Below are 22,934 nucleotides of genomic sequence, written 5' to 3' on the forward strand. Positions count from 1 at the left end.
CAAGTGCTTGGATGATTCCAGAGCCACCAAGGGAAGATGTGATGGAGAGAATGTGGCAGGCCATCCAGAGCTGGGATGTTGCATCAAGAAGAAATATCAACTACAGGTGACACAGATTTAGAAAGCATTGTGGTTTGTTTAGGATAAAAATTATAAAAATAATAGTCTATCTTACAGCAGTGTTATCTTTTTTTATTAACTGCTCCTGATATAATTTTGCTTTGCAAGTTATCTAGTACATAGTGTATAAATTTTGTTAGTTGTTCTTTAACTGCTACTCTGTCACCATACATGGTCACAAGCAAGAGATCTAAATTGCTTTGTACTCGTCTGTGATGAATAGGTTACGGCTGCAACAAGGAAACAACTGCTACAGCAAACTGGGCAGAGATGTTGGAATTCATGTGTAGTACCAGTGCATTGTGCTGGAGGTGTACAGGAAATGGAATACAGTGCAAGTCTGAATTTTTTGCATATATACAAGTGCATCTACTTGTTTATTCTTACTTTCTGTATTACCTATTTGTCTATCTCTCTGTCACTTACTTTACTTATTTATTTGGTTAACTGGGTAGGTGGACTTGTCAGCTGATACTTTTAAGCCATGACCCAGGCTCTCAACCAGAGTATAAGAGAAGTGCTTTCACAGTTGCAGTAGGGTAAACATTGTGAATACATAAAATCATTGATGTGTTTACAAATGACAGCTTTGATGACAAACTAACTGACAGCTTTGGTAACAAACTCGCAAGTAAGTGTAAATCATGCAGTTGTTAGGTATTTACATCGGGTCTATATTATATGCTCGAAGTTTTAAAACTTCAACACTCATATAATCGACACTATATGAGTGAAGTTTTAAAACTTCGAACATATAAAAAAATAAATAAAAACAACCTACCTGAATGCTCTGAGCAGGGAGGCAAGCCCCCCTGCATCCCCCCACACTCCCTGCTACTTAAATATACCAACTCCAAGATCGCACTACAGCGAAGTAAAGGGAAATATTCCCAACGGCGATCTCACTTCACTGTAGTGCAGACTTTACCTGAATAAATCAATGTTTACAAGATGCCTGAGAATTGCAAATTCCTTTGTAAATGTCCTTCTGCTGACCCTTCATTGGTGTCCGTTTCTTCTAAGAAGTTGTTGCCGTCTACCAAGTTGCTTCCTTCTGATGAGGTTAGTAGGGACATGGAGAGGTTGGGCAAGAAGGTTAACACTGCCGACACATTGTCCTTTAGGGACATTAACTACCAGACCCACATGACTATGTATGTTTTGACCCTCCTCTTCCAGGTTTCCAAAGTGGTTTCTGACTTCCCTGAATGTGAGGGGGAAGGCATCTGCTCTCTCTTTGTTATGGTCTACCTCTCAAGTTGCCTGCCATTTAGTTAAAGGCATTCGTGATGCTGCTAATGCCTCTTTCAGGGATTACTACCTTTGGTTCATTCATGAGGCATTATTCTTGGCTACATCTTCAGGCTTTACCTGAATAAATCAAGGCCAAATTTTTGAATGCTCCTCTCTATAACAGAAGTCATTTTGGGACTGCTGCTGCTGACTTATTCATGTGCCTCCAGGATAAGGGCATATTTTTGTTTCCCTATTTGCAAGCTTCGGAGGACTTATCCTTCCAAGTCTGCATTTGTTTGTAGGTAAACTTACCCCTCCTAAGAGTTAGAAGGGTTCTAGGCATGTTCTTGTTAAGTCTATTCTGACTTCTTCCTCCCAGAAACCTTCTTTTCATGACAAGCCTGGTTCTTTTTTATATTTGGCCGTCCCCTCCCCTCTGCCAGGTCCCCTTCTCTCTCTGCCTCTCCCTGTCTCTTCCAAGTTGATATTGGATCACCTCAGATTTTTGGGTTCTGTCCATTGTTCCTCGGGGATAATTCTTGGTTTGGAAGTGCCTTCCTCCCTTTTCAGGCATTCCTTAACCTTCTATGGGAACAGCTTCCTCATTTTTCAGAAGTTCTACAGTCTGTTTTGGATCAGGGCACCATTCAACCTGTTCCTCTTTCCCAGGTGGGGAAAGGGTTTTACTCCCAAATGTTTTTGGTTTCCTGAAAGGAGAATACATGGAGACCAGTTATAGATCTTTCCTTGCTCAACGCCTTTCTCAAGATCCCTTCCTTTCGGATGTTATCTTTTCAGACATTGTTTCTTCTTCTGCTTCCTCAGATCTTTCTGGTGTTTCTGGATCTCAAGGATGAATACCTTCACTTCCCCATTCTTCCTTTCTTCAGGAAAGTTTGACATTTCTTTGTTTCTTCCTTGCATTTTCAGTTCTGTGCTTTGCCCTTTGGCCTCTGTACTGCCCCAAGGGTTTTCACCAAATGACTCGTACCTTGTCATTGCTTTTTGCAGGCCTTTAAGTATTCAGATGTTTCCCCATCTAGACAGTCTGCTTATTCAGCCTCCTTCTCCCAGCAGTGTGTACAGGAGCTCCAGTTTACCACTTGCTCTTACACAGTCTGGGTTCACCATAAACCTCCATAAATCAGTTCTTACACCTTCCCAGGATCATGTTTTCCTGAGATGCAGGCTTTAGACAGTTCCAATGCTGGCATCTCTTCCTGCCTTCAAGGCTCTGTCTCTGATAGCCTTTTTCCAAACTCTTCCTCCTGTGTCACGGCCAGGGAATTTCTCAGGGTCCTAGGATATATGGCTTCCATCATTCCCATGCTACCCCTCACAAGAATCCATATGAGGAATCTTCACTGGTACCTCAGATCAATGTGTCATCAACATTGCCACCCCCCTAGAGTTTCCATTTCCTTTTCTTCCTTGTCTCAAGCTTGAGCTTCAGTGGTAGGTTCATTAACTTTCTGACAATCCAGGGCTTCCTTTTCAAGCTCCATTACCCACTCAAGAGCTTTTGACAGATGCCTCAAACGGGGTTGGGTGCATCTTATGGCCCCTAAAGGTCCAGGGTCTCTGGACTCCTCATCAGATGTCAGACCATATCAACACAGAAGAGATGACAGCTCTGTTCCTGGCTGTGCAGACTTTTCATTTCCTCTTTTATCTCAGGCTCCTCAAGATTTTCACAAATAATACAACAATGATGTGGTATGTCAACAAGGGGTGGGGGGGCACAAGGTCCTCTCTTCTTTACAGACTAGATGTTTTTCGTTTTTCACTGTTGCAGTCATTACATTTGGGTTATCTGCCTGTAGGTAGCCCTCAGCCGGACTGAATATCAAAGTCTTGGGTCCTCTGTCGGATGCTGTCTTTTTTTCCATGACATTAGGTCGTCAGGGGGTATAAAGCATGCAGCTCACACCATTACATCAGTCTTTCTTACCGTGCAGTGCCCGAAGCAGAAGCAGTTTGCAAGTGCCGGTCGGCCGACTCCTGAAATTTTCGTTTTCAAGTTTCAGAACCGAAGCCTTCAAAAAAGCTAAGTACCCTGTTGGGGATCCTTTTTCTTGCTCTAAACCGATGTCAGTAAAAGTTAACAATTGTATTACCTGTGGAAAGCAAATACCTCATAAAGATTTTCATTTGTACTGCATTCCTTGCTTAGGCCCAGACCACGACGTTCCTCACTATCGGTTTTGTGCCTTATTCAATCCTCGAACTATTCATCATCGGTTCGTTTTGCATCAAACTATTTCGGTACTCTGTTTAATTATCCAGAAATGGCTTTGGTAAGCCATCCGACTGCCGACATTCCAAAAAAACGTAAAGATAAAGACAGAGACAGACCACATAGGTCCATAGCTGCAGACGACACTTCCGTTAAGCTAGTTGGCAGTTCGCCGGTACTCTGTGATGCGCTTTTGCAGCCCCTGATACCTGCTACTTCAGATTCGCAGGCCTCTACTGAGACCCATTCGGAGTCCGGTATGCCACGAGATGCTTCTTCAACCATGGAACTTGCGGATGTCTCTACCTTGGATGGGTCCGGAGCCGCTGTGCAGGCACCGGCTTCTGAGAGTGTATTCAGGTCTACTGAATTGCATTTCAAACCGACGCCATCTTCTTCTTCAAGGCCTAAAACTCGACCCACGCCTAGAAAACTGACATCCAAACCGCATGGTCAGGCCCATATGCCTAAAAAACAAATGGTAAGAATGGCTGAAGACCTTATTACTTTAATTAGGGGAAGCCAGCCTTCACCCTCTAAGAGACCTAGAACTGATATTCCTTCTGATTCTTCTGATCAGGATTCTGAAATTTCTGTTTCTTCTGATGACCAGGATTTGCCCTTATCTACCTATGAGGATTCTGATGCAGAGGACTCCATTCCCTCTGCTTCCCATCCAGAAGATTTTTCTTTTGGTGAAACCTTGCACACTCTTAGGGAGCATTTCCACTGGGAAAGCCAGGATTACTCTGACTCCAAAAAGAGGCTTAGGGAATTCTTACTCCTACCTCAACACAGGCCTTTAGCTATCCCTCCTGTCCTGGACATTGTAGATGATGCCTTCTTGGAATCTAGCCTGGTCCCAGACAATTTACCTCCGGCTCCCAGGAAACCTGACAGGTATTACAGAGTACCTGACTCTCACAAGTTCCTCTTCAAGAATTCTACTGCGGACCCAGAGACCATTTCCGAGGGACCTAAAGGCATTAAGGCTACTACTGCCAAAAACCCTACCCCCTCTGATAGAGATTCCAGGACCTTGGACAGATGGGGTAAGAGGGTATACACTTCTGCTACTTTGGCCATTAGGGCCTTAAACTGCCAGTTTCATATGTTAAAGTATCAGCAGCATATTATGAGACTACTTAAACAGAAAATGATGTTGATTACTGACTGTGCTGAAAGTAAAGAATTACAGGATTTAATGCATTCTGCTGAACATGTTGGTAAACATACTTTGCAATGTGGTTTTGACTCTTTAGAAGCATCTTGCAGGGCGGCTGTCACTGGGTCTGTTCTTAGAAGGCATGCTTGGCTTAAGTAACAAAATTTGCCAGATCATGTTAAAGCTAAATTACTGGATGCTCCCTTAAACCAAGACCGCCTGTTTGGCAACAAAGCAGAAGAAGTCCTTAAAAAGATGGAGGAAAAATCTAAATCTATGCAAACTGTTAAAGATTTCCTGCAAGTACAGCCTCCCAGATTCAGTAGGCATTAGCCTTCTAAGAATTGTTCCTTTCCTGTCTCTTCCAGGCCTTCTCAGTCCAAACCCAGGAACAGCAGACCACCTAGGCTACAGTCTCAAGGTACTCACAGGCCTAAGCAGTGGGGGGCTCCCACTTCCAAAGCTGGAAGTAGTAAGACACCCCCCTATGGAAAACTGTCACAATGACTTAACCTTAAACCTTCCAAGCCCTGCTCAACTGCCTGCTCCCTTAGGGGGAAAGATCGCCCTGCATGCAAAAAAAAAACTGGGAACTCATTACACAGGACAAATGGGTTTTAAATATAGTTTCCCAAGGATACAGATTCCACTTCCACACCTTACCAACCCCAAACGGTTGGCTAGACCTACCCCAAATCAGTGGGCAGAGGCTCAACAGGAGGTTCTCTCTCTTCTAAGTATCAGGGCTATTCAACTTGTCCCAGCAGAACAAAGGGGACAAGGTTTTTACTCAAAACTTTTCCTAGTACCCAGAAAAGACAGCTCCTGGCATCCTATCCTGGACCTCTCTATTCTAAACACCTTTTTGGTAATCCCAAAATTCAAAATGCTAACACTTCATCAGCTGCTTCTTCTGCTAGGCAAAGATACCTGGTTGTCAACCTTAGACTTAAAGGAGGTTTACCTGCACATTCCAATAAGGGAATCTTGCAGGAAATACCTATGCTTCAGAGCAGTTTATGTACTATCAGTTCTCTGCACTTCCCTTTGGCTTATCTACTGCGTGCAATGTATTCACAAAGTGCCTAGCTCCAGTCATTGCATTTTGCAGGCAAAGAAATATTCATATATACCCGTACCTGGATGATTGTCTAATTCAGGCAGAAAGCCAGGACATGCTACTAAATCATCTGGCATTTGTAAAGAAACTTCTAACCTCACTAGGGTATACCATAAACGAAAAGAAATCTCATCTAGTACCCTGCCAACAAATTGTATTCCTGGGAGCAAGCTTGAACACAACTTCCCAGATGGCTTACCTCACGCCAGAGAAACAAGTTTATTTGACAGCCTACTTCAAACTACTTGCTACAAAGACCCAGTTATCTGCAAGGAAAATCCTGCAAGCCCTGGGGTTCATGGCCCCTTGCATTCTACTAATTCCATATGCAAGACTGCATATGAGGAAACTACAATGGTATCTACAAAGCATATGGTGTCAACATTCTCAGGGCCTGGAATCAATGATTCCTATCATTCCTTGTTTAAAGACAGAGTTCCTTTGGTGGGCAGAGGCCTGCTACCACAACAAGGGACTGCCATTCTCTCTACCCCCTGCCGCCCAAACCCTACCAACAGACACATCAGACTATGCATGGGGGACTCACTTGGCAGGGTAGTGCATTCAGGGCCAATGGAACCTGAGTCAGATCCACCTGCATATCAATCAAAAAGAAATGTTAGCTGTACAGAATTCCCTGACAGCCTTCAAGGACCACATCCTTCCAGGACAATTATTGGTAAAGACAGACAACACCACTGTTCTGTGGTACATAAACAAGCAGGGGGGAACCCACTCGTATCCTCTCTGCAGACTAGCCATGGCTCTGTGGAACACAGCTTTGAGCTACCAAGTGCACCTACAAGCTCAGTTCCTGCCAGGCAAGCTAAATTCACTGGCAGACAACCTAAGAAGAAATCTCATGGACCCACATGAGTGGAAACTAGAACCAAAGATATTCAACACTTTGAGAAAAAAATGGGGGAACCCAGAGATAGACCTGCTTGCCTCCCCTCAGAACTACCAATTTGACAAATTCTGCACAAGGACTTCCCACGGTCAAGCTTGGAAAGTGGATGCCCTGTCCTTCACCTGGGAAAGCCTCTCAGTTTATGCCTTTCCCCCTCTGCCTCTCCTCTCGAATGTTCTGCTAAAGATCAAACAGGACAAACCAAGGACAATACTGATTGCATCAGACTGGCCATGCCAGCACTGGTACCCCCTCTTCCACAGTATGTCACTGCTGGAACCATGGCACCTGCCTCAGGCCCCTTCCCTGCTGTCCCAGCAGGAGGGACAGATTCTGCACAGCAGTGCCCAGCTTACCGCATATTCTTCAGTACTTAACAGAGATGCACCACAAGGGTCTTATCTTCTCATCAATTAAAATCCATGCCTCAGCCATTTCAGCACATTATAATACTGAGCCACCCCTCTTCTCTCACCCCCTGCTGAAACAATTCCTCAGAGGGGCCAAAATTTTAAGTCCACCCAGGAGAGCCCCTACACCAGCCTGGGACCTTAACTTTATATTGGAAATGCTCACTCTACCCCCTTTTGAGCCAGCTGCAACTGCAGAGTTGAAATTCCTTTCTTGGAAAACAGCCTTCCTTCTAGCCATCACTTCAGCAAAAACAGTGTCTGAATTACAGGCCCTCATGGCAGTGGAGCCGTTCATCATTTTCCATGCTGACAGGGTGTCCCTCAGGACCAATCCTTCCTTTATGCCCAAGGTGGTATCCAGTGTGGCCCTTAATCAGTCCATTCATTTGCCAACCTTTTTCCTAATCCACAGAACAAAGGAGAACGAATACTGCACTCTCTGGATGTGCACAGACAGCTTATATTTTATTTGGCAGGACTAAGCCTCTCAGAAAAATTGAACAGCTGCTAGATGTTCATCGTGTTACACTGCTGCAGATATTACACTTGGGTTATCCTGCCATCAGGCGGTCCCGCAGTCGGCCAGAGTTTCAAAGTCTTGGTCCAGCGTCGGTTGCTGTCGCCTCCTCCCTGACGTCAGTGTGACAGGGGTATATAAGATGCACCCGATGCCATTTTCTTCAATCTTTCTTGCTGCGCGGTGCCTGAAGCAGAAGCAGTTCGCAAGTGCTGGTCGCCTGACTTCTGAGATTTTCATTCCGAATCCAGAACCGAAGTCTTCTAAAAAAGCTAAGTACCCCGTTGGGGAAACTTTTTCTTGCCTCAGACCAATGTCAGTAAAAGTTAATAATTGTATTTCTTGTGGGAAGCAAATACCTCATAAGGATTTCCACTCCTATTGTATTCCATGCCTAGGCCCTGTCCACGATGTCACTGGTTGTCGGTTTTGTGCTAGGTTTAACCAGCGCACTATTAAACTTCGGTCTGATTTTGCCCGACATTATTTTGGTAGAAAATTCAATTGCACCATGCCATCAGAAATTCCAACGACCGCAATGCATAAAAATTGCAAGGACAAGGACAGGCATCCGAGGCCCAAAACTGACGACGAGGCCTCTTCTAGGCCGGTCGCTGGTTCTCCAGTTTTCAGCGAGTCGCCTACGCAGCCCCTGACGACCGCTTCTACATAACCACAGACTGCCACCGACTCCCACGTGGAGCTGGCTGGGCCTTCGGACGCACAAGGTCTTCAGCTTACCAATCCTAAACCTACAGAGGGAACCGAAGTAGCTGAGCAATCCACAGCTACAGAGGGTGTTTTCAGACCTACCCAGTTAACCATTAAACCCTCTGCTAAGTCTTAAGCCCCCCTTAAAAGCAAAGAAACAGACACAACTCTCTCCAGGACAGGCTTCCATGCCTAAGAAACAAATGCTTAGAATGGCCGAGGACCTAATCACCCTGATCAGGGGGTCCCATCCCCCTCCAAATAAAAGGCACAGACAGGATGCAGACTATGAATCTTCTGATCAGGTGTCCATTTCCTCAGACTCTTCCTCGGACCTAGGATATTCTTTACCCCCTTATGAGGATTCTGATGCTGAGGAATCAATTCCATCAGCCTCTCTGCCTGAGGAGTACTCCTTTGGGGAGACCTTACATACCATGAGGGAGCATTTCCATTGGGAAGGCCAGGATTACTCAGAATCCAAGAAAAGGCTCAGCGACTTCCTTTTATTGCCTCAACACAGACCCCTTGCTATCCCGCCAGTTTTAGACATTGTGGATGATGTGTACACTGAATCCAGTTTGAACCCTGATTCCTTACCCCCAGCCCCAGTTAAACCCGATAGATATTTCAGAGTCCCTGACTCACAAATTTCTGTACAGAAGCCCTGTAGCTGACCCTGAAACTATTTCTCGGGGACCCAAAGGGATTAAGGCCTCATCAGCAAAAAACCCAGTTCCCTCTGATAGAGATTCCAGAGCATTAGACAGATGGGGAAAGAAGGTATATACGTCTGCAACTTTAGCAATGAGAGCTTTGAATTGCCAGTTTCACATGCTAAAATATCAGCAATTTTTAATGTCTCAATTGAAACAGAAAATGCTTCCAGATTCAGATCCTCCTAACTTAAAAGAAATGCAGGATTTATGTCATGCAACTGAACAAGTGGGAAAACATACTTTGCAATGTGGGTTTGATTCCTTAGAGGCCTCCTGTAGAGCAGCAGTTACAGGCTCTGTCATTAGAAGGCATGCTTGGTTAAAAGAGCATACGTTACCAGATCTTAAGGTCAAACTATTGGATGCACCTTTGCAACGGGATGTGCTGTTTGGAGTTAAGGCAGAGGAGGTATTAAAGAAGATGGAGGATAAGGCAAAATCTATGCAAACGGTGAAAGATTTCTTACAGGTTCAGCCTCCTCATATTAGCAGAAATTGGCCAACAAAGAATTGGTCCTTTCCAGTCACAGATAGACCTCAAAGGGGCAGATACAGACGTCCAAGTGGTAGAGGTCAGACACAAGGCCCTTACAGGCCTCGACAATGGGGCGCACCAGGCCAGAAAGAAGGGGAAGACATGCCTCAACCTTATAAAAACAACCTCAATGACTTTCCACTGCAGCTGCCAAACAGCTCTCTCTTGGCAGCCCTTAGGAGGAAAACTGGCACTTTTCTATCACAACTGGCATTGCATCACCAAAGACAAATGGGTTCTCAACATTGTATCTCAAGGTCACATGTTCCATTTTCATACCCTGCCAAGGCTAAAAGGAATCCCAAATCTGCCACCAAATCAATGGGCAGAGGCTCAAAAACAAATTACAGCACTCATGGACATGAGAGCTATTCAAAAGGTACCACCACAGGAACAAGGCCAAGGATTTTACTCAAGACTCTTTCTGGTCCCCAGAAAGGACAAAGCCTGGAGACCCATTCTGGACCTTTCTACACTAAACACTTACCTGGATGTTCCGAAATTCAAGATGTTGACACTACAGCAGCTTCTTCCCATGTTGGGCAAGAAAGCTTGGCTCGTGACTTTGGACCTCAAAGAGGCATACCTGCATGTCCCTATCAGACAAAACTGCAGAAGATACCTCAGATTTCTAGCTGGTTTAATGCACTATCAATTCTCTGCACTGCCCTTTGGCTTATCTACTGCGCCCAGGGTCTTCACAAAGTGCCTGGCACCAGTAATTGCATTTTGCAGGCAAAAAGGAATTCAAATTTATCCATACCTGGACGATTGCCTGATTCAAGCAGAGAGCAAGGACATTCTACTAAAGCATCTGGCGTACGTAAAAAAGATATTAAGTTGCCTAGGGTACACAGTAAATGAAAAGAAATCAAAACTAGTGCCCTCACAACAGATAATATTCCTGGGTGCCAGCTTGAACACAACGGCCCAGATGGCTTATCTCACGCCAGACAAGCAAGAACAACTGACTCAATATTTTCAATTAATGGCAACAAAGACCCAACTCCCTGCAAGAAAAATTCTGCAGGCCTTGGGCTACATGGCATCATGCATACTACTAGTTCTATATGCCAGACTACATATGAGGAAACTACAATGGTACCTAAAGAGCGTATGGTCTCAACACTGTCAATGTTTGGAAACAGTTATACCACTAATTCCCTGCCTACAACAGGAGTTTCGATGGTGGGCACAAGCTTGTCACCTCAGCAAGGGACAGCCTTTCACTCAACCCACAGCCAGGCAGACACTGACAGCAGATGCATCGGATTACGCCTGGGGAGCACACATGACAGGAAAATGTATCCAGGGCGAGTGGCCCACAGAGCAAAGACATCTCCACATCAATCAGAAAGAGATGCTAGCTGTACAAAATGCTATTATAGCTTTCAAGGACCTATTGCATCCAGAACAATTACTACTAAAGACAGACAACACCACAGTTACATAAACAAGCAAGGGAGGCACACACTCCTACCCCCTCTGCAGACAAGCCATGACCTTGTGGAACACAGCTCTCAACTACCAAGTTCATCTGCAAGCACAATACCTGCCAGGAGAGAAAAACACACTGGCAGACGATCTAAGCAGAAACATTATGGACCCACACGAATGGGAACTGAACCCACAAATATTCAGAACACAAGAATGGTGGAGCCCGGACATAGATCTGTTTGCTTCCCCAAAGAATTGCCAATTACAGAAATTCTGCATAAGGAGCTACCATCCACAAGCATGGAAAGTGGATGCCCTCTCATTCAGCTGGAAAAAACTACAAGTATATGCTTTCCCTCCTTTACCTCTCCTTCCAAAGGTACTCATAAAAGCCGGGCAGGAAGAGCCAAAAATGATCCTGATTGCACCAGACTGGCCACGCCAGCACTGGTACCCAATCTTAAAGAACTTAGCACAAGAACCACCCTGGATTTTGCCTCAAATCCCACAGTTGCTGACACAACACAACAATCAGATACTTCACAGCCAGCTAAAGACCTTAAGTCTAGCTGCATGGAAAATTCCTTAGTCAAGCAAGCAATGCCTCTCTCCAAAGCTGTTATGGATGTCATTCTGGAGGCCAGAAGGCCTAGCACTAGGAAAGCGTACTCGGATAAATGGAAGAGATTCTGTGCCTGGAACCAAGCGCACAACCTTGACCCTCTTGTCCCAAACATTCCTCAGATGCTATAATACTTAACTGAGATGCTGGACAAGGATCTCTCTTTTTCATCCATCAAGATCCACGCCTCGGCTATCTCTGCTCATTACAACACGGATCCACCAATTTTCTCTAATCCTTTGCTCAGACAATAGCTCAGAGGGGCTAAAAACATAAGACCGCCCCGTAGAGCACCTACACCAACTTGGGACCTCAACTTTGTTTTGTAAAAATTAACTTTACCTCCTTTTGAGCCAGCTAACACAGCAGAATTAAAGTACATCTCTTGGAAAACTGCTCTGCTACTGGCAATAACATCAGCACGAAGAGTATCAGAATTACAGGCACTAATGGCAGCAGAACCTTTCCTCATCTTCCACCAGGACAGGGTGTCATTAAGAACTAACCCTACATTTTTGCCAAAGGTGGTATCAAGTGTGGCTCTAAACCAAACTATTCACTTGCCAACTTTTTATCCAAAACCACAGAACAAAGGGGAGAGACTACTACATTCTTTGGACATTCACAGACCGTTACGCTTCTACTTGGACAAAACCAAAGCTTTCAGAAAATCTGAGCAATTATTGGTAGCATACGCTGCAGGAGCACAGGGAAAAGCCATTTCAAAGCAGACTATCTCAAAATGGATAGGACACTGTATATGTTTCTGCTATACCCACCATGGGAAACCTGTACCTAGCAGCATTAGATCTCACTCCACCAGGGCAACAGCCACTTCAACTGCCTACCTCAGAGGAGTACCTACCAAGGATATTTTGGAAGCAGCAACATGGAGTTCTGTGCATACCTTCACCAAACATTACCATTTGCCTTTATACTCCAAATCCAGAGCTGGCTTCACCACTGCTGTACTGCAGGGCCTTATAGCCACCCCTAATGCCTTATAGATCCAGCCTCCCTACCTCAGCTTTGGGATTCCACCCAAGTGTAATGACTGCAGCAGTGTAACACGATGAACATAGTACAGTTTTGTACCTACCATAAATGTAGATGTTCGAGTGTAAACACTGCTGCAGTCCAGGTTACCCTCCCTCCTTTCCCCTCTTACTTTCTGAAACTTACCTAGGGCATCTACCCTTTATTACCTATGGGGAGTATTTGCAGGTAATTAAAAATGGTTGTTTGCTTTTCTTTTGTATTTTTACTAGCAGTTTGAATTGCCTACCTATTTGGGGGCACCTGACATCTGGGGCAAGAAAAACTGAAGAAAATGGCGTTGCTGCATCTTATATACCCCTGTCGCACTGACATCAGGGAGGAGGCGACAGCAACTGACGCCGGACCAAGACTTTGGAACTCTGGCCGACTGCAGGACCGCATGACGGCAGGATAACCCAAGTGTAATGACTGCAGCAGTGTTTACACTCGAACATCTACATTTATGGTAGGTAAAAAACTGTACTTTTCCTTTGCTGCAGGGGCAGATGGGGAAGGCCATTTCAAAGCAAACCATTTCTTAATGGATAGGCCATTGCATTAGTTTCTGCTGTAAGCACCATGGAAAACCTACCCCACAGGGGATAAGATCACATTCCACCAGGGCTGCATCTACCTCTGCAGCCTTTCTCAGTGGTGTCCCTACAGGGGACATCCTAGAAGCTGCTACCTGGAGCTCTGTACATACCTTCACCAAGCATTAACATTTGCCTATTTTTCTAGATCCAGAGCTGGTTTTGCCACTGCAGTCTTGCAGGGCTTAATAGCTGGTCCTAATGCTCTCTAACTTCCTCCCCCCTTCCTTAGCTTGGGAAATCTACCCAAATGTAATAACTGTAACAGTGAAACACGAAGAACACAGTACAGTTTTGTACACCTACCATAAATGTAGGTGTTCGAGTGTATTGACTGTTGCAGTCCTGTTTACCCTCCCTCCAGCCCCCTGACTTCTCTTGGCTATACCTTTCTTCTTGTTAGTGTATTTCACCTTTCTGGTGCATTTGCTTTTTGTTGGAGGTGTAACCTTATATATAATTGCTTCCAATTATGAGGGCACCTGACATCTGGGGCAAGAAAAACTGATGTAATGGCATCGGCTGCATGCTTTATACCCCTGACGACCTGACGTCATGGAAGAAGAGACAACATCCGACGCAGGACCCAAGACTTTGCTATTCATGCCAGCTGAGGGCTACCTGCAGGCAGATAACCCAAATTTAATGACTGCAACAGTGAATACACTTGAACATCTACATTTATGGTAAGTGTACACAAGTGTACTTTCTTCAGGTCTGGGATCTAGCCATCCAATATTCAGTGACTCTTCGGGTGGTTTATAATCCCTCAGAGTACAACCTTATAGCAGACTATGAGCATGTCCAGGACTAAACCTTATGAATGGATGCTTCACAGAGATGTGTTCTGGACATCATCCAGCGGTGGGGTATTCCTCAGGTAGATCTTTTTTGTCTCCCCTCTGAACAGACAACATAATCTGTTCTGTTCCAGAGTCACAAGTCCTCTGACTTGGAAAGTGGACACCCTGTCCTTTCCTTGGAAGGAGATGATTCATTACACCTGCCCCCCTACCTCTGTTGTCACAAGTTCTGCACAAGGTCAGGCAGGACTCTCACAAAATCTTGCTAGTGACTCCCTGTTGACCCAGACAGCATTGGGTTCCCCATTCTTTCTCAGTTGGCCAGGGGCAATCCCTACATGTTTCCTCACTGAATGGATCTTCTCACTCAAGACAAGGGATCTCTTGTCCATGCTCACCTATCTCCTTTTCAACTGACACTATGGGTGATAGGGTTTTGGTCCCTTTTAGGCACTTCTTTTCTGAGGATGTGCTCCAGGTTCTGCAGGAGACCAGGAAAGCTACTACCAGAAAATTCTGTAAGTCCAAATGGAAGTGATTTTCTGTCTGGTGCCTCTCTCACTATCAGTATCCGCTATCTGTGTTGGTTCCTCTGGTTTTCCCTTATTTGCATTATCTGCTTCATGCTGGGCTGGCATATTCTTCAGTTAAAGCTCACCTGTCAGCAGTTTCTTCATGTTTGTCCGTAACTCCTCCTCTGGCATCTAGATTCGAGGCCAAACAATTTCCTAAAGTCATTCTTCATATCAGGCCTCCCAGGAAGCCTATTCAGAGTGTCTGGGACCTAAATTTTGTACTTCAAAATTTGACCCAGACTCCTTTTGAGCCTGCTTCTTCAGCTTCCTTGCAACATTGTACTTGGAAAGCTGTTCTTTATTTGGCTCTTACTTCAGCCAAGAGAATGACTGAACTTCTCTCGTGGCTCTTTTTCCTGTTATAGTTTTTCACAGAGACAGGGTATCTCTTCGTACTAATCCTCCTTTTATGCCCAAGGTGGTCAATGAATTGTCCCTTAATAAGTCTGTTCATCTTTCTTTATTTTTTCCCTCTCCATAGTCTGCCACTGAGAAGGTTCTTCACACCTTGGATTTGCATAGACAGCTCAGATATTATTTAGGTAAAACTAAAGTTATTTGCATATCTGAGCAGTTTTTTGTTTCTTTTCATCCCAGGACTTTGGGTTTGGCTCTTTCTATGCAAACTATCTCCTGGATTTTAAGTCCATTTCCTTTTGTTACATTTTTCATGGCAAATGTCTTTCCCCACCTGTAAAGGCGTATTCTTCTAGGGCAGTTGCCTCCTCCGGTGTCTTTTTCAAGGATCTGGATACCAATCAGTTACATCCTTGGGACTGTTTACTTAGTCCTGTGCTCATACTTTCACTGAACATTACAAGTAGGATGTTCTTTCCAGGGCTAGAGCAGGATTTGCCAGAGCTGTTCTGCATGAGTTTACAGAGGATTCTTCTGTGTTTTCCTCCTCCATCCTCTTGAGCACTTGTACTCTTCTTTATGTGAAGCATACTGCAGTAGTGACCTTGACGGTCATAGTACAGTTGTGTAAAGTCTTACCATAACAGTGAACGTACTTTTCTTCACTGTTGCAGTTTTCACTCTCTCCCTCCTTCCCTGTCTGTCCTAACTCTTCCTGTGTGTTCTGTTTCCTTCCTGGCCGAGGGGCCCTTCTTACCTTTTTCCTTATTTTTTTCCCCTTCTGGTTGTACCATGTCCTTTATTGTCCCTGAGGGTATTTTTTGTTCCTCCTGGGGCTTTTTCAGTTCTGAGTGTTTACTTTCATACATCACCTTTATGCCCTACATCTTGCACGAGGAATGTACGTGTAACATACGACATCTATTAGATTTGAAGGCTTTGCTATACTGGCCTGACAGTTGGCTATCCTTAGCACATCTCTTAAGTGAAGAATACTGCGACAATAAAGAAAAGGACAGCTATTGCTATAGTAAGATTTTACACAACTGTACTTTCCCAGTCTTGTCACCAGTTTGTTGGAGATGTAATACACAGGAATTAGGCACATGGTATAAATTTTCTGGGAATGGTCAGGATAATCCCTTTTTAAAGAAGAACTTCAAGGTATTTGCAACAGAATTTGGTCGGGGGTTATCTTAGTTATTCCTTGTCTTTTTTAATAGGGTCTGACCCCAGTCTTAAGTTGACTAAGCTTATGCACTCTCACTTGCACTTGATTGTGATTGTGTAGTAGAAAGTTGTTAGTTTCTGTAGGAAAAAAGGGGTCCCTGTTTAAGTGAGGACCTATGGATGCTAGTTAAGGAAGTTAAAGACCTTGAAATGTGCACTTAGTTCAAAGATATGCCCTAATATGATTGTAAAATGGTAATCTTGAACTAAGCATTACCCTGACAGTGATGGACAATAGGTTCTGAGCACCCTCATAATCTTTTCCAACTGGCTAAAATACTATACCTACACATTAGGTGGAAAAGAATGTGATAGATATAATGTTTTCCTTTTGTTGTTTTAAAAGATTGGTGAGTAGCAGCTACAAAGTGATATCACATTAGGTAGAATTTGCACATTTTTAACTGTATTTAACATGTTAGTAACTGTAACATCAAACAGTGATGATTTTTGCATACAGTATTAGTTCTTGTTCCTTCTTTAATTATTTGTGTAAGGTTATATCAGGAGCAGATGTGGTTATGCTTGCTTTTAAAAGAACCGTTCTAACCAAGGCTGAGATCCACTGTAGATAAACATGTATGTGTGTGCGTTCATTGTGCTGCTTTGTTTCACAGTATTGTGTAATACAGTAACATTTAAGGATGGAGAGATTTAGAGAGTACATACATTTTAGTATTACTACCAAGTAGGATTTGTGTAAGAGTCCATTTGGGGTTAGAAATATTTGTGGTGCTGCTTTTTTATTATTAGTTTTGGTGACAGTTTGCAGTCCTTTCTAAATAGTGTTTCTACCCAGCCTTTCTTGTTATTATACTGTAAAGCCTATAATTCTTACAACAAAAAGTACTTGTTTACTTTAATATCTTTAACATGTACAACAGTCAAAGAAAAGACTCCCCCCCCCCACATTTAAAATACTCCTGACTACACACAATTGCTTTGCTATATATAACATGCAGTTTATACATTGAAATGTTTAATACAAATACTAAGAACAAAAATCATTTTACTTACAGTTACTTTTCCCTCTTAATGTCCTTCTAAACAGTAATGACATAAAGTGGATCCACCCACAATTTCAGCAGTCAATAAAATTCCAGGCTTTTCAATCACTTTTTCTTGCAAAGCCACATTTCACAAATACAATTGATGCTTTATATTCTCCCATGTAATCCCTAATTTCAGTGTTGCTGGTCTTCTTCCTGTTCATTCCCATCTCCCAACACCAGTCTCTGGTTCAAGTCTAAGGTACTCCTGATTCTTCTAGTCACCTCTTTTTCTTTTCTGTCTCTCAAGCATTTTCCTTTGGAAGACTAGGAAAGGCTTCACTAGCAAAGCTTCTGTTCTTCTTTGGATACCACTCAGATTCTGATCTCTCTGTGAACTTTACTGTCAGAAGAATGAGATGCAGAGTCCCATTCTGATTACAGGCTCACTTTTTGTTGGATAAACGTTTTCTCCTTAGCCTGTTCTGCATCAGAAAGTGTCTTTGGTCCTCAGGAAAAAAATATTCTGAAGACAGCTGGATGTAGCAGCTTGAATCTCACATCTACCTCTCAACATTTCCCGATTGCTGGAATAAATTTGCTTCTGTTCTGCCTGGCATGTAGTGAATAATCATTTTCAAAAAACACTGTCCTGTCTCTAGTTTTTAATATTTTGCCTTTCTGCCACAGTTTTTGTCAGAATCATCTATTTCTGCTAGTATGAGTGTATCTTTATTAATATAGATCTTTGCTACTTTCTCATGACCAAATTATGGAGCATACACTCAATGTGCCCTTTCAGTTTAACAAATCATGTAGTCTAGTTGCTTATTTGTGCTTTCATAAAATTAGTACAATCTACTCTTTCCAGTTTCTCTGGTACAGCAAAAAAAAAAAATCTCAGGTTTTCCCTGCATGCTCTGTCTTCTAACGCTACTGTTTTTCAAATATCTCTTCTTCAGAAGCCACATATTCAGCCAGCGTTTGCTTCATCTCATCCTCGGATTTTTGCAGTTTTACATGTTCATCTGAGCAGCTTGTTAAAGTATGCTCTGTTGCTTCCAGCTTTTTATTTGAATTGATGTATTATTTCAGTATTTCATTTATTTTAATTAGTTCTGAGTACATCTGATTTATTTTTCCTCTAAGTTATGGAAGCCATCTCTTGAACCAAAGCTGAAGCTCAGACTGCTTTTTGCTGAATAGCTGAAGAATCCTTCTCAGACATTGCTTTCTCTTACCTTTTTTGGGTTGATTTTCTTTCAGATTTTCGAAATTTCTTCTTTGCTGACATCCAGGTAGTATGCCTACTAACCAGTAACTGAATTTTACCCAGAAAAACAGTTTCAATTACACTCCTTTTTCTCGGTTTCTATTTTCACACTGGGAAAGCTGAACTTAAGCTGTTACTCAGTGTGCAGCCATCTTGGAAAGTCTTCTTTCTAATTGCTGTTAATACACATTATCTTGTTCCAGATTTATTATCAGCAAAGGCTGTGAAATTGGTTGTATATGGTAGGAGAAACTAGGTGTGTTTTATACTGTATGTCCCATGCTTCAGATTATCCCCATTTATTGCTGAGGCTAGATATATTTATAACACAAAATTCACTGGAAAGCACAAAGAAGACCACAGTGTTAGCATAGTACGTTTTAATATCCGCTTTTGTATAACAGCTTCTTCAGAACATTCACAAAAAAACTCAACAATACAGTTAAATACACTTCCAAAAACCAATTAACTAATGACCACTTATACAATTAATTAAAACCACACCATGATATATTTAACTAACAAAAGTAAAGGGACCTAGAAATGTAATGTGTTCCATTTGTAAGTATATTTTTGAGGGACCTTTTGTTATGTTGTTTCATTTGTCGTATAACTTAAATTTTATTTCTAGGTACAATTGTGAATCTTTTGGTGTGATTTATATTGCACTGTGTTCAGGATGTGATTCATTTTATGTTCGAATGACTACAAGAAGGTTACGTGACATTAAATGCTGTAAAATTAAAAGATAGCATTAACGCTTTATATAAGCATTCCAACGTTTGCAATAATTTTAAAAAGTTTTGATCTGAAGTAGTTTACTTCATTTGGTCTTCAACTTGTGGGTCTCAGATCCAACACAGACGCATTTTCCAGCAATGGATCTGAGCTCCAGACTCCTCCCCTTATCCATAATGCCCCCTTTGTCTCCCTTCTCCCTTCAGATCTTGTTTGTCGCCATCGTGGTTACAAGTGTGGTTTCCGAGCTCCAGCTAGTAGGTGACGTAAGTGAACAAAATTTTAGACTTTCTATCTTATTTCTTCCTTATATATTTTCTTTCCTCCCCGCGTCTGCGTTGGACAAAAAAAAAAAGCTTTCACCTCTCTTTCCCTATCTAGAGAGCGTGTGTGTGTTTGGGCCTGATACGGGGATGGCAGAAGCCCCTAAGGCAAGCTTTAGGAAATGCACAGAGTGTGGCCATAAGCTATATCTGGTGGGTGGGCACACTCTGTGCGTGGTTTGCCTAGGTGCAGACCATCTTAAGTCCCTCTGTCCTATTTGCACTGGCTTCAACCCCAAGGCACTTAAGTGCAGGTGGAACAAACTTATCCTAAAAGGTTTGCTCCCCTCTTCAGGGACTACAGTCCCTTCTTCCCCTGCGGGGGTAGCAGCGGCTGCTGCATCTACTTCCTCTTCCCCGCCCTCAGGGACTCAAAACTCCCACTAAGAGGTCTGGGGAAGGGGATAAGTCTAAGAAAGACTGGTCTCGCAAGCTGCACCCAGACCACTCATCGCAGGCGGGTCCAGCACCCAAAGTCAGGCCTCCAGCTTGGCCTGGGTCTCCTCGGTTGCGCTCACCCAGGTTCTCCCCCGAGCCTGAGGAGACTTATAGCCAGTCCCCAGCTAGGTCTTCTCCCCACCGGAACTCCCTACCAGTTTCAGTGGCATCGTCTTGCTCCACCCGGAGTCTCAGTGAAGTGGAGATGGACAAGATGATGCAGAGATTTATCTGCACTCAGATCCAGATGGGGGACTTGCCGGCGCCCTCACCCTCTGGAGGGGGCTCCTTGGAACCTTTTTTCCGACCAGTAACGCCTTCTCCCATCCGACCGGCGGTTTCAAAGTTTTTGTATGTGAGGACCCTCGGCTCGGTGCTGACAGTATTGACACCGGCTGTTGCCTTGAGCTTGTCGCCTCGGGGTTGGATCCGAGGGGGTGCTCTCTGCTCCGAGTGTTTTGGAGCAGAACATTCCATTTGGCATCTCAACTCCTGGAGGCTCAGCTCCGACGCCCCTGTTGGGTCAGGAGGGGACGGGCCCCACCAGTACATCCCAGGAGGTTCATTCCCCCTCAGCATTCGACGTAGTGGAGAGGGTTCTTGCGGTGTCAAGGCATCTGACCATCTCGTCCTCGGACTCCATCCAGACCCCTTTGGTTCTGAGTGCGGTCACGACTGTCTTGCTGTCTCAGGGGCAGCCCATGGTCACTATGCCCCAGGAAGTTCTGGTGTTGGAAAAACAAGAGGTTTGTGAGTCCTCCCCAAAGAGTCCCCCTGAAGAGGTGCCTCGCAAACATACGTGTAAGAGGAAGGCACTTGGACTGTCCTCCAGAGTCCTTCACAGAAGACATGGATTTGGATGAAGGGGAAGGTTCGCCAAGGTCACCCCCCCCCCCCGAGGATGTCTCCTTTGGAGACATCATGGAGCTCCTCCACTGGGGGGGGGGGTGAGCTCCAAAACTGACCTCAGATGAGTCTGTGTTCCTGGAGGCATTTGGCTCGGGCCCATCTACCTCTTGGGTGTCCCCTCCTGCTGATCCACTTGTGGATTCTGATAACATCTAGGATATGGAAGGAGCCGGACACCGTAGATCCCATTCCCAAGCACCCCAACAAAGTGTTGATCCTCCCATTGGACAGGACGCATTGGAACAAGGGGTCCCTAGTGGATGCGATGATGGTGGCGGCCGCCACCAAGAAGGAGCTCATGCAGGAGAGCTCCACGGTTCATCCCCCTGATCGAGAATCAAGAGCGATGGACCATTTTGGGAAGTGAGTATATGCTTCAGCGACCTTCTCGGTGATTCCGCTGAACTGTATGGCACACGTCATTCAACTCCAGAGAGATCCAGTAAAGGAAATCATGGAGTTGACCCTAGAGTCCATGTTTGGCAGAGGACAAAAAGCTGATGTTCTTTGTGTTTCACTGTTGCAGTCATTACATTTGGGTAATCCTGCTGACAGGTTGCCCTCAGCCGGCCTGAATTCCAAAGTCTTGGGTCCTGCATCGGCTGCTGTCGCCCCTTCTCTGACGTCAGGTCGTCAGGGGTATAAAAGAAGCAGCTGGCGCCATTTTCTTCAGTCTTTCTTGCCGCGCGGTGCCCGAAGCAGAAGCAGTTCGCAAGTGCTGGTCGGCAGACTGTTGAGATTTTCGTATTTGAGTTTCAGATCCGAAGTCTTCAATAAAGCTAAGTACCCCATTGGGGAAACTTTTTTCTTGCTCCAGACCAATGTCAGAAAAAGCTAATAATTGTATTTCTTGCGGAAAGCAAATACCTCATAAGGATTTTCACTCTTACTGTATTCCTTGCCTAGGCCCTGATCACAACGTTACTGGTTGTCGGTTTTGTGCTAGATTAAGCGTCGGTATGATTTTGCTTTAAACTTTTTTGGATGCCGGTTTAATTGTCCTGAAATGTCATTGGATAGCCATCCGACTACCGGAGTTTACAAAAAGCGCAAAGAAAAGGATAGAGAAAAACAACCGAGGCCCAAAACCGACGACGAAGCTTCTCCTAAGCCAGTCGCCAGTTCGCCGGTTCTCAGTGAGGTGCTTTCGCAGCCCCTGACACCCGCTACTTTAGAGTCGCAGGCCGCTACCGACCCCCATGTGGAGTCGGCCATGCTGCTGGATACACAAGGTGTTGGAGCCTCGGACGCTAATCCCTCAGATGGGTCCGGAGCCGCTGAGCAGGTACTGTCTTCTGATGGTGTATTCAGACCTAAACATATTTACATTGAAACGACTTCAGCTTCAAAGGCAAAGACTAAAGCACCTTCGAAAGCAAGGAAACAAACTCAAGAGCCACGTGGACAGGCCTCTATGCACAAAAAACAAATGCTCAAAATGGCCGAAGACTTGATTACGTTGATCAGGGGTTCCCATCCCCCTCCTGATAAGAGGCCTAGGCAAGACACTGGCTATGAATCTTCAGATCAGGTTTCTATTTCTTCTGATCAGGAATATTCTGTTCCCCCCTATGAGGATTCTGATGCTGAAGAATCTATACCCTCAGCATCTCCTCCTGAGGACTATTACTTTGGGGAAACCTTGCATACCATGAGGGAGCATTTCCACTGGGAGATCCAAGATTTTTCAGAATCTAAAAAGAGGCTCAGGGATTTTCTTTTTCTACCTCAGCACAGGCCTCTAGCCATTCCACCTGTGTTAGACATTGTAGATGATGTGTTTTCAGAGTCTAGTCTGATCCCTGACTCCTTACCCCCATCTCCTGTTAAGCCTGACAGATATTACAGAGTTCCTGACTCACACAAATTTCTTTTTAAAAACCCTGCTGCTGACCCAGAAACTATTTCACAGCATCCAAAGGGAGTT

General features: G+C 44.3%; 1 protein-coding gene across 1 annotated transcript in view; it reads left to right on the forward strand.

The window, feature by feature from the left end:
* ZER1 (zyg-11 related cell cycle regulator) overlaps positions 1-22,934 on the forward strand; it is a 1,037,134-nt gene that overhangs the window by 773,465 nt on the left and 240,735 nt on the right. The window contains exon 13 of the mRNA XM_044058124.1: positions 1-106. This exon is cut by the window's left edge and continues 83 nt beyond it. Within this exon, the coding sequence (XP_043914059.1) occupies positions 1-106 (106 nt within the window). The remainder of the gene's footprint in view (positions 107-22,934) is intronic.

The sequence above is a fragment of the Protopterus annectens genome, chromosome 16.part0 (genome assembly GCF_019279795.1).
Source record: "Protopterus annectens isolate FY-2018-M chromosome 16.part0, PAN1.0, whole genome shotgun sequence".
Taxonomy (NCBI): Eukaryota; Metazoa; Chordata; order Ceratodontiformes; family Protopteridae; genus Protopterus; species Protopterus annectens.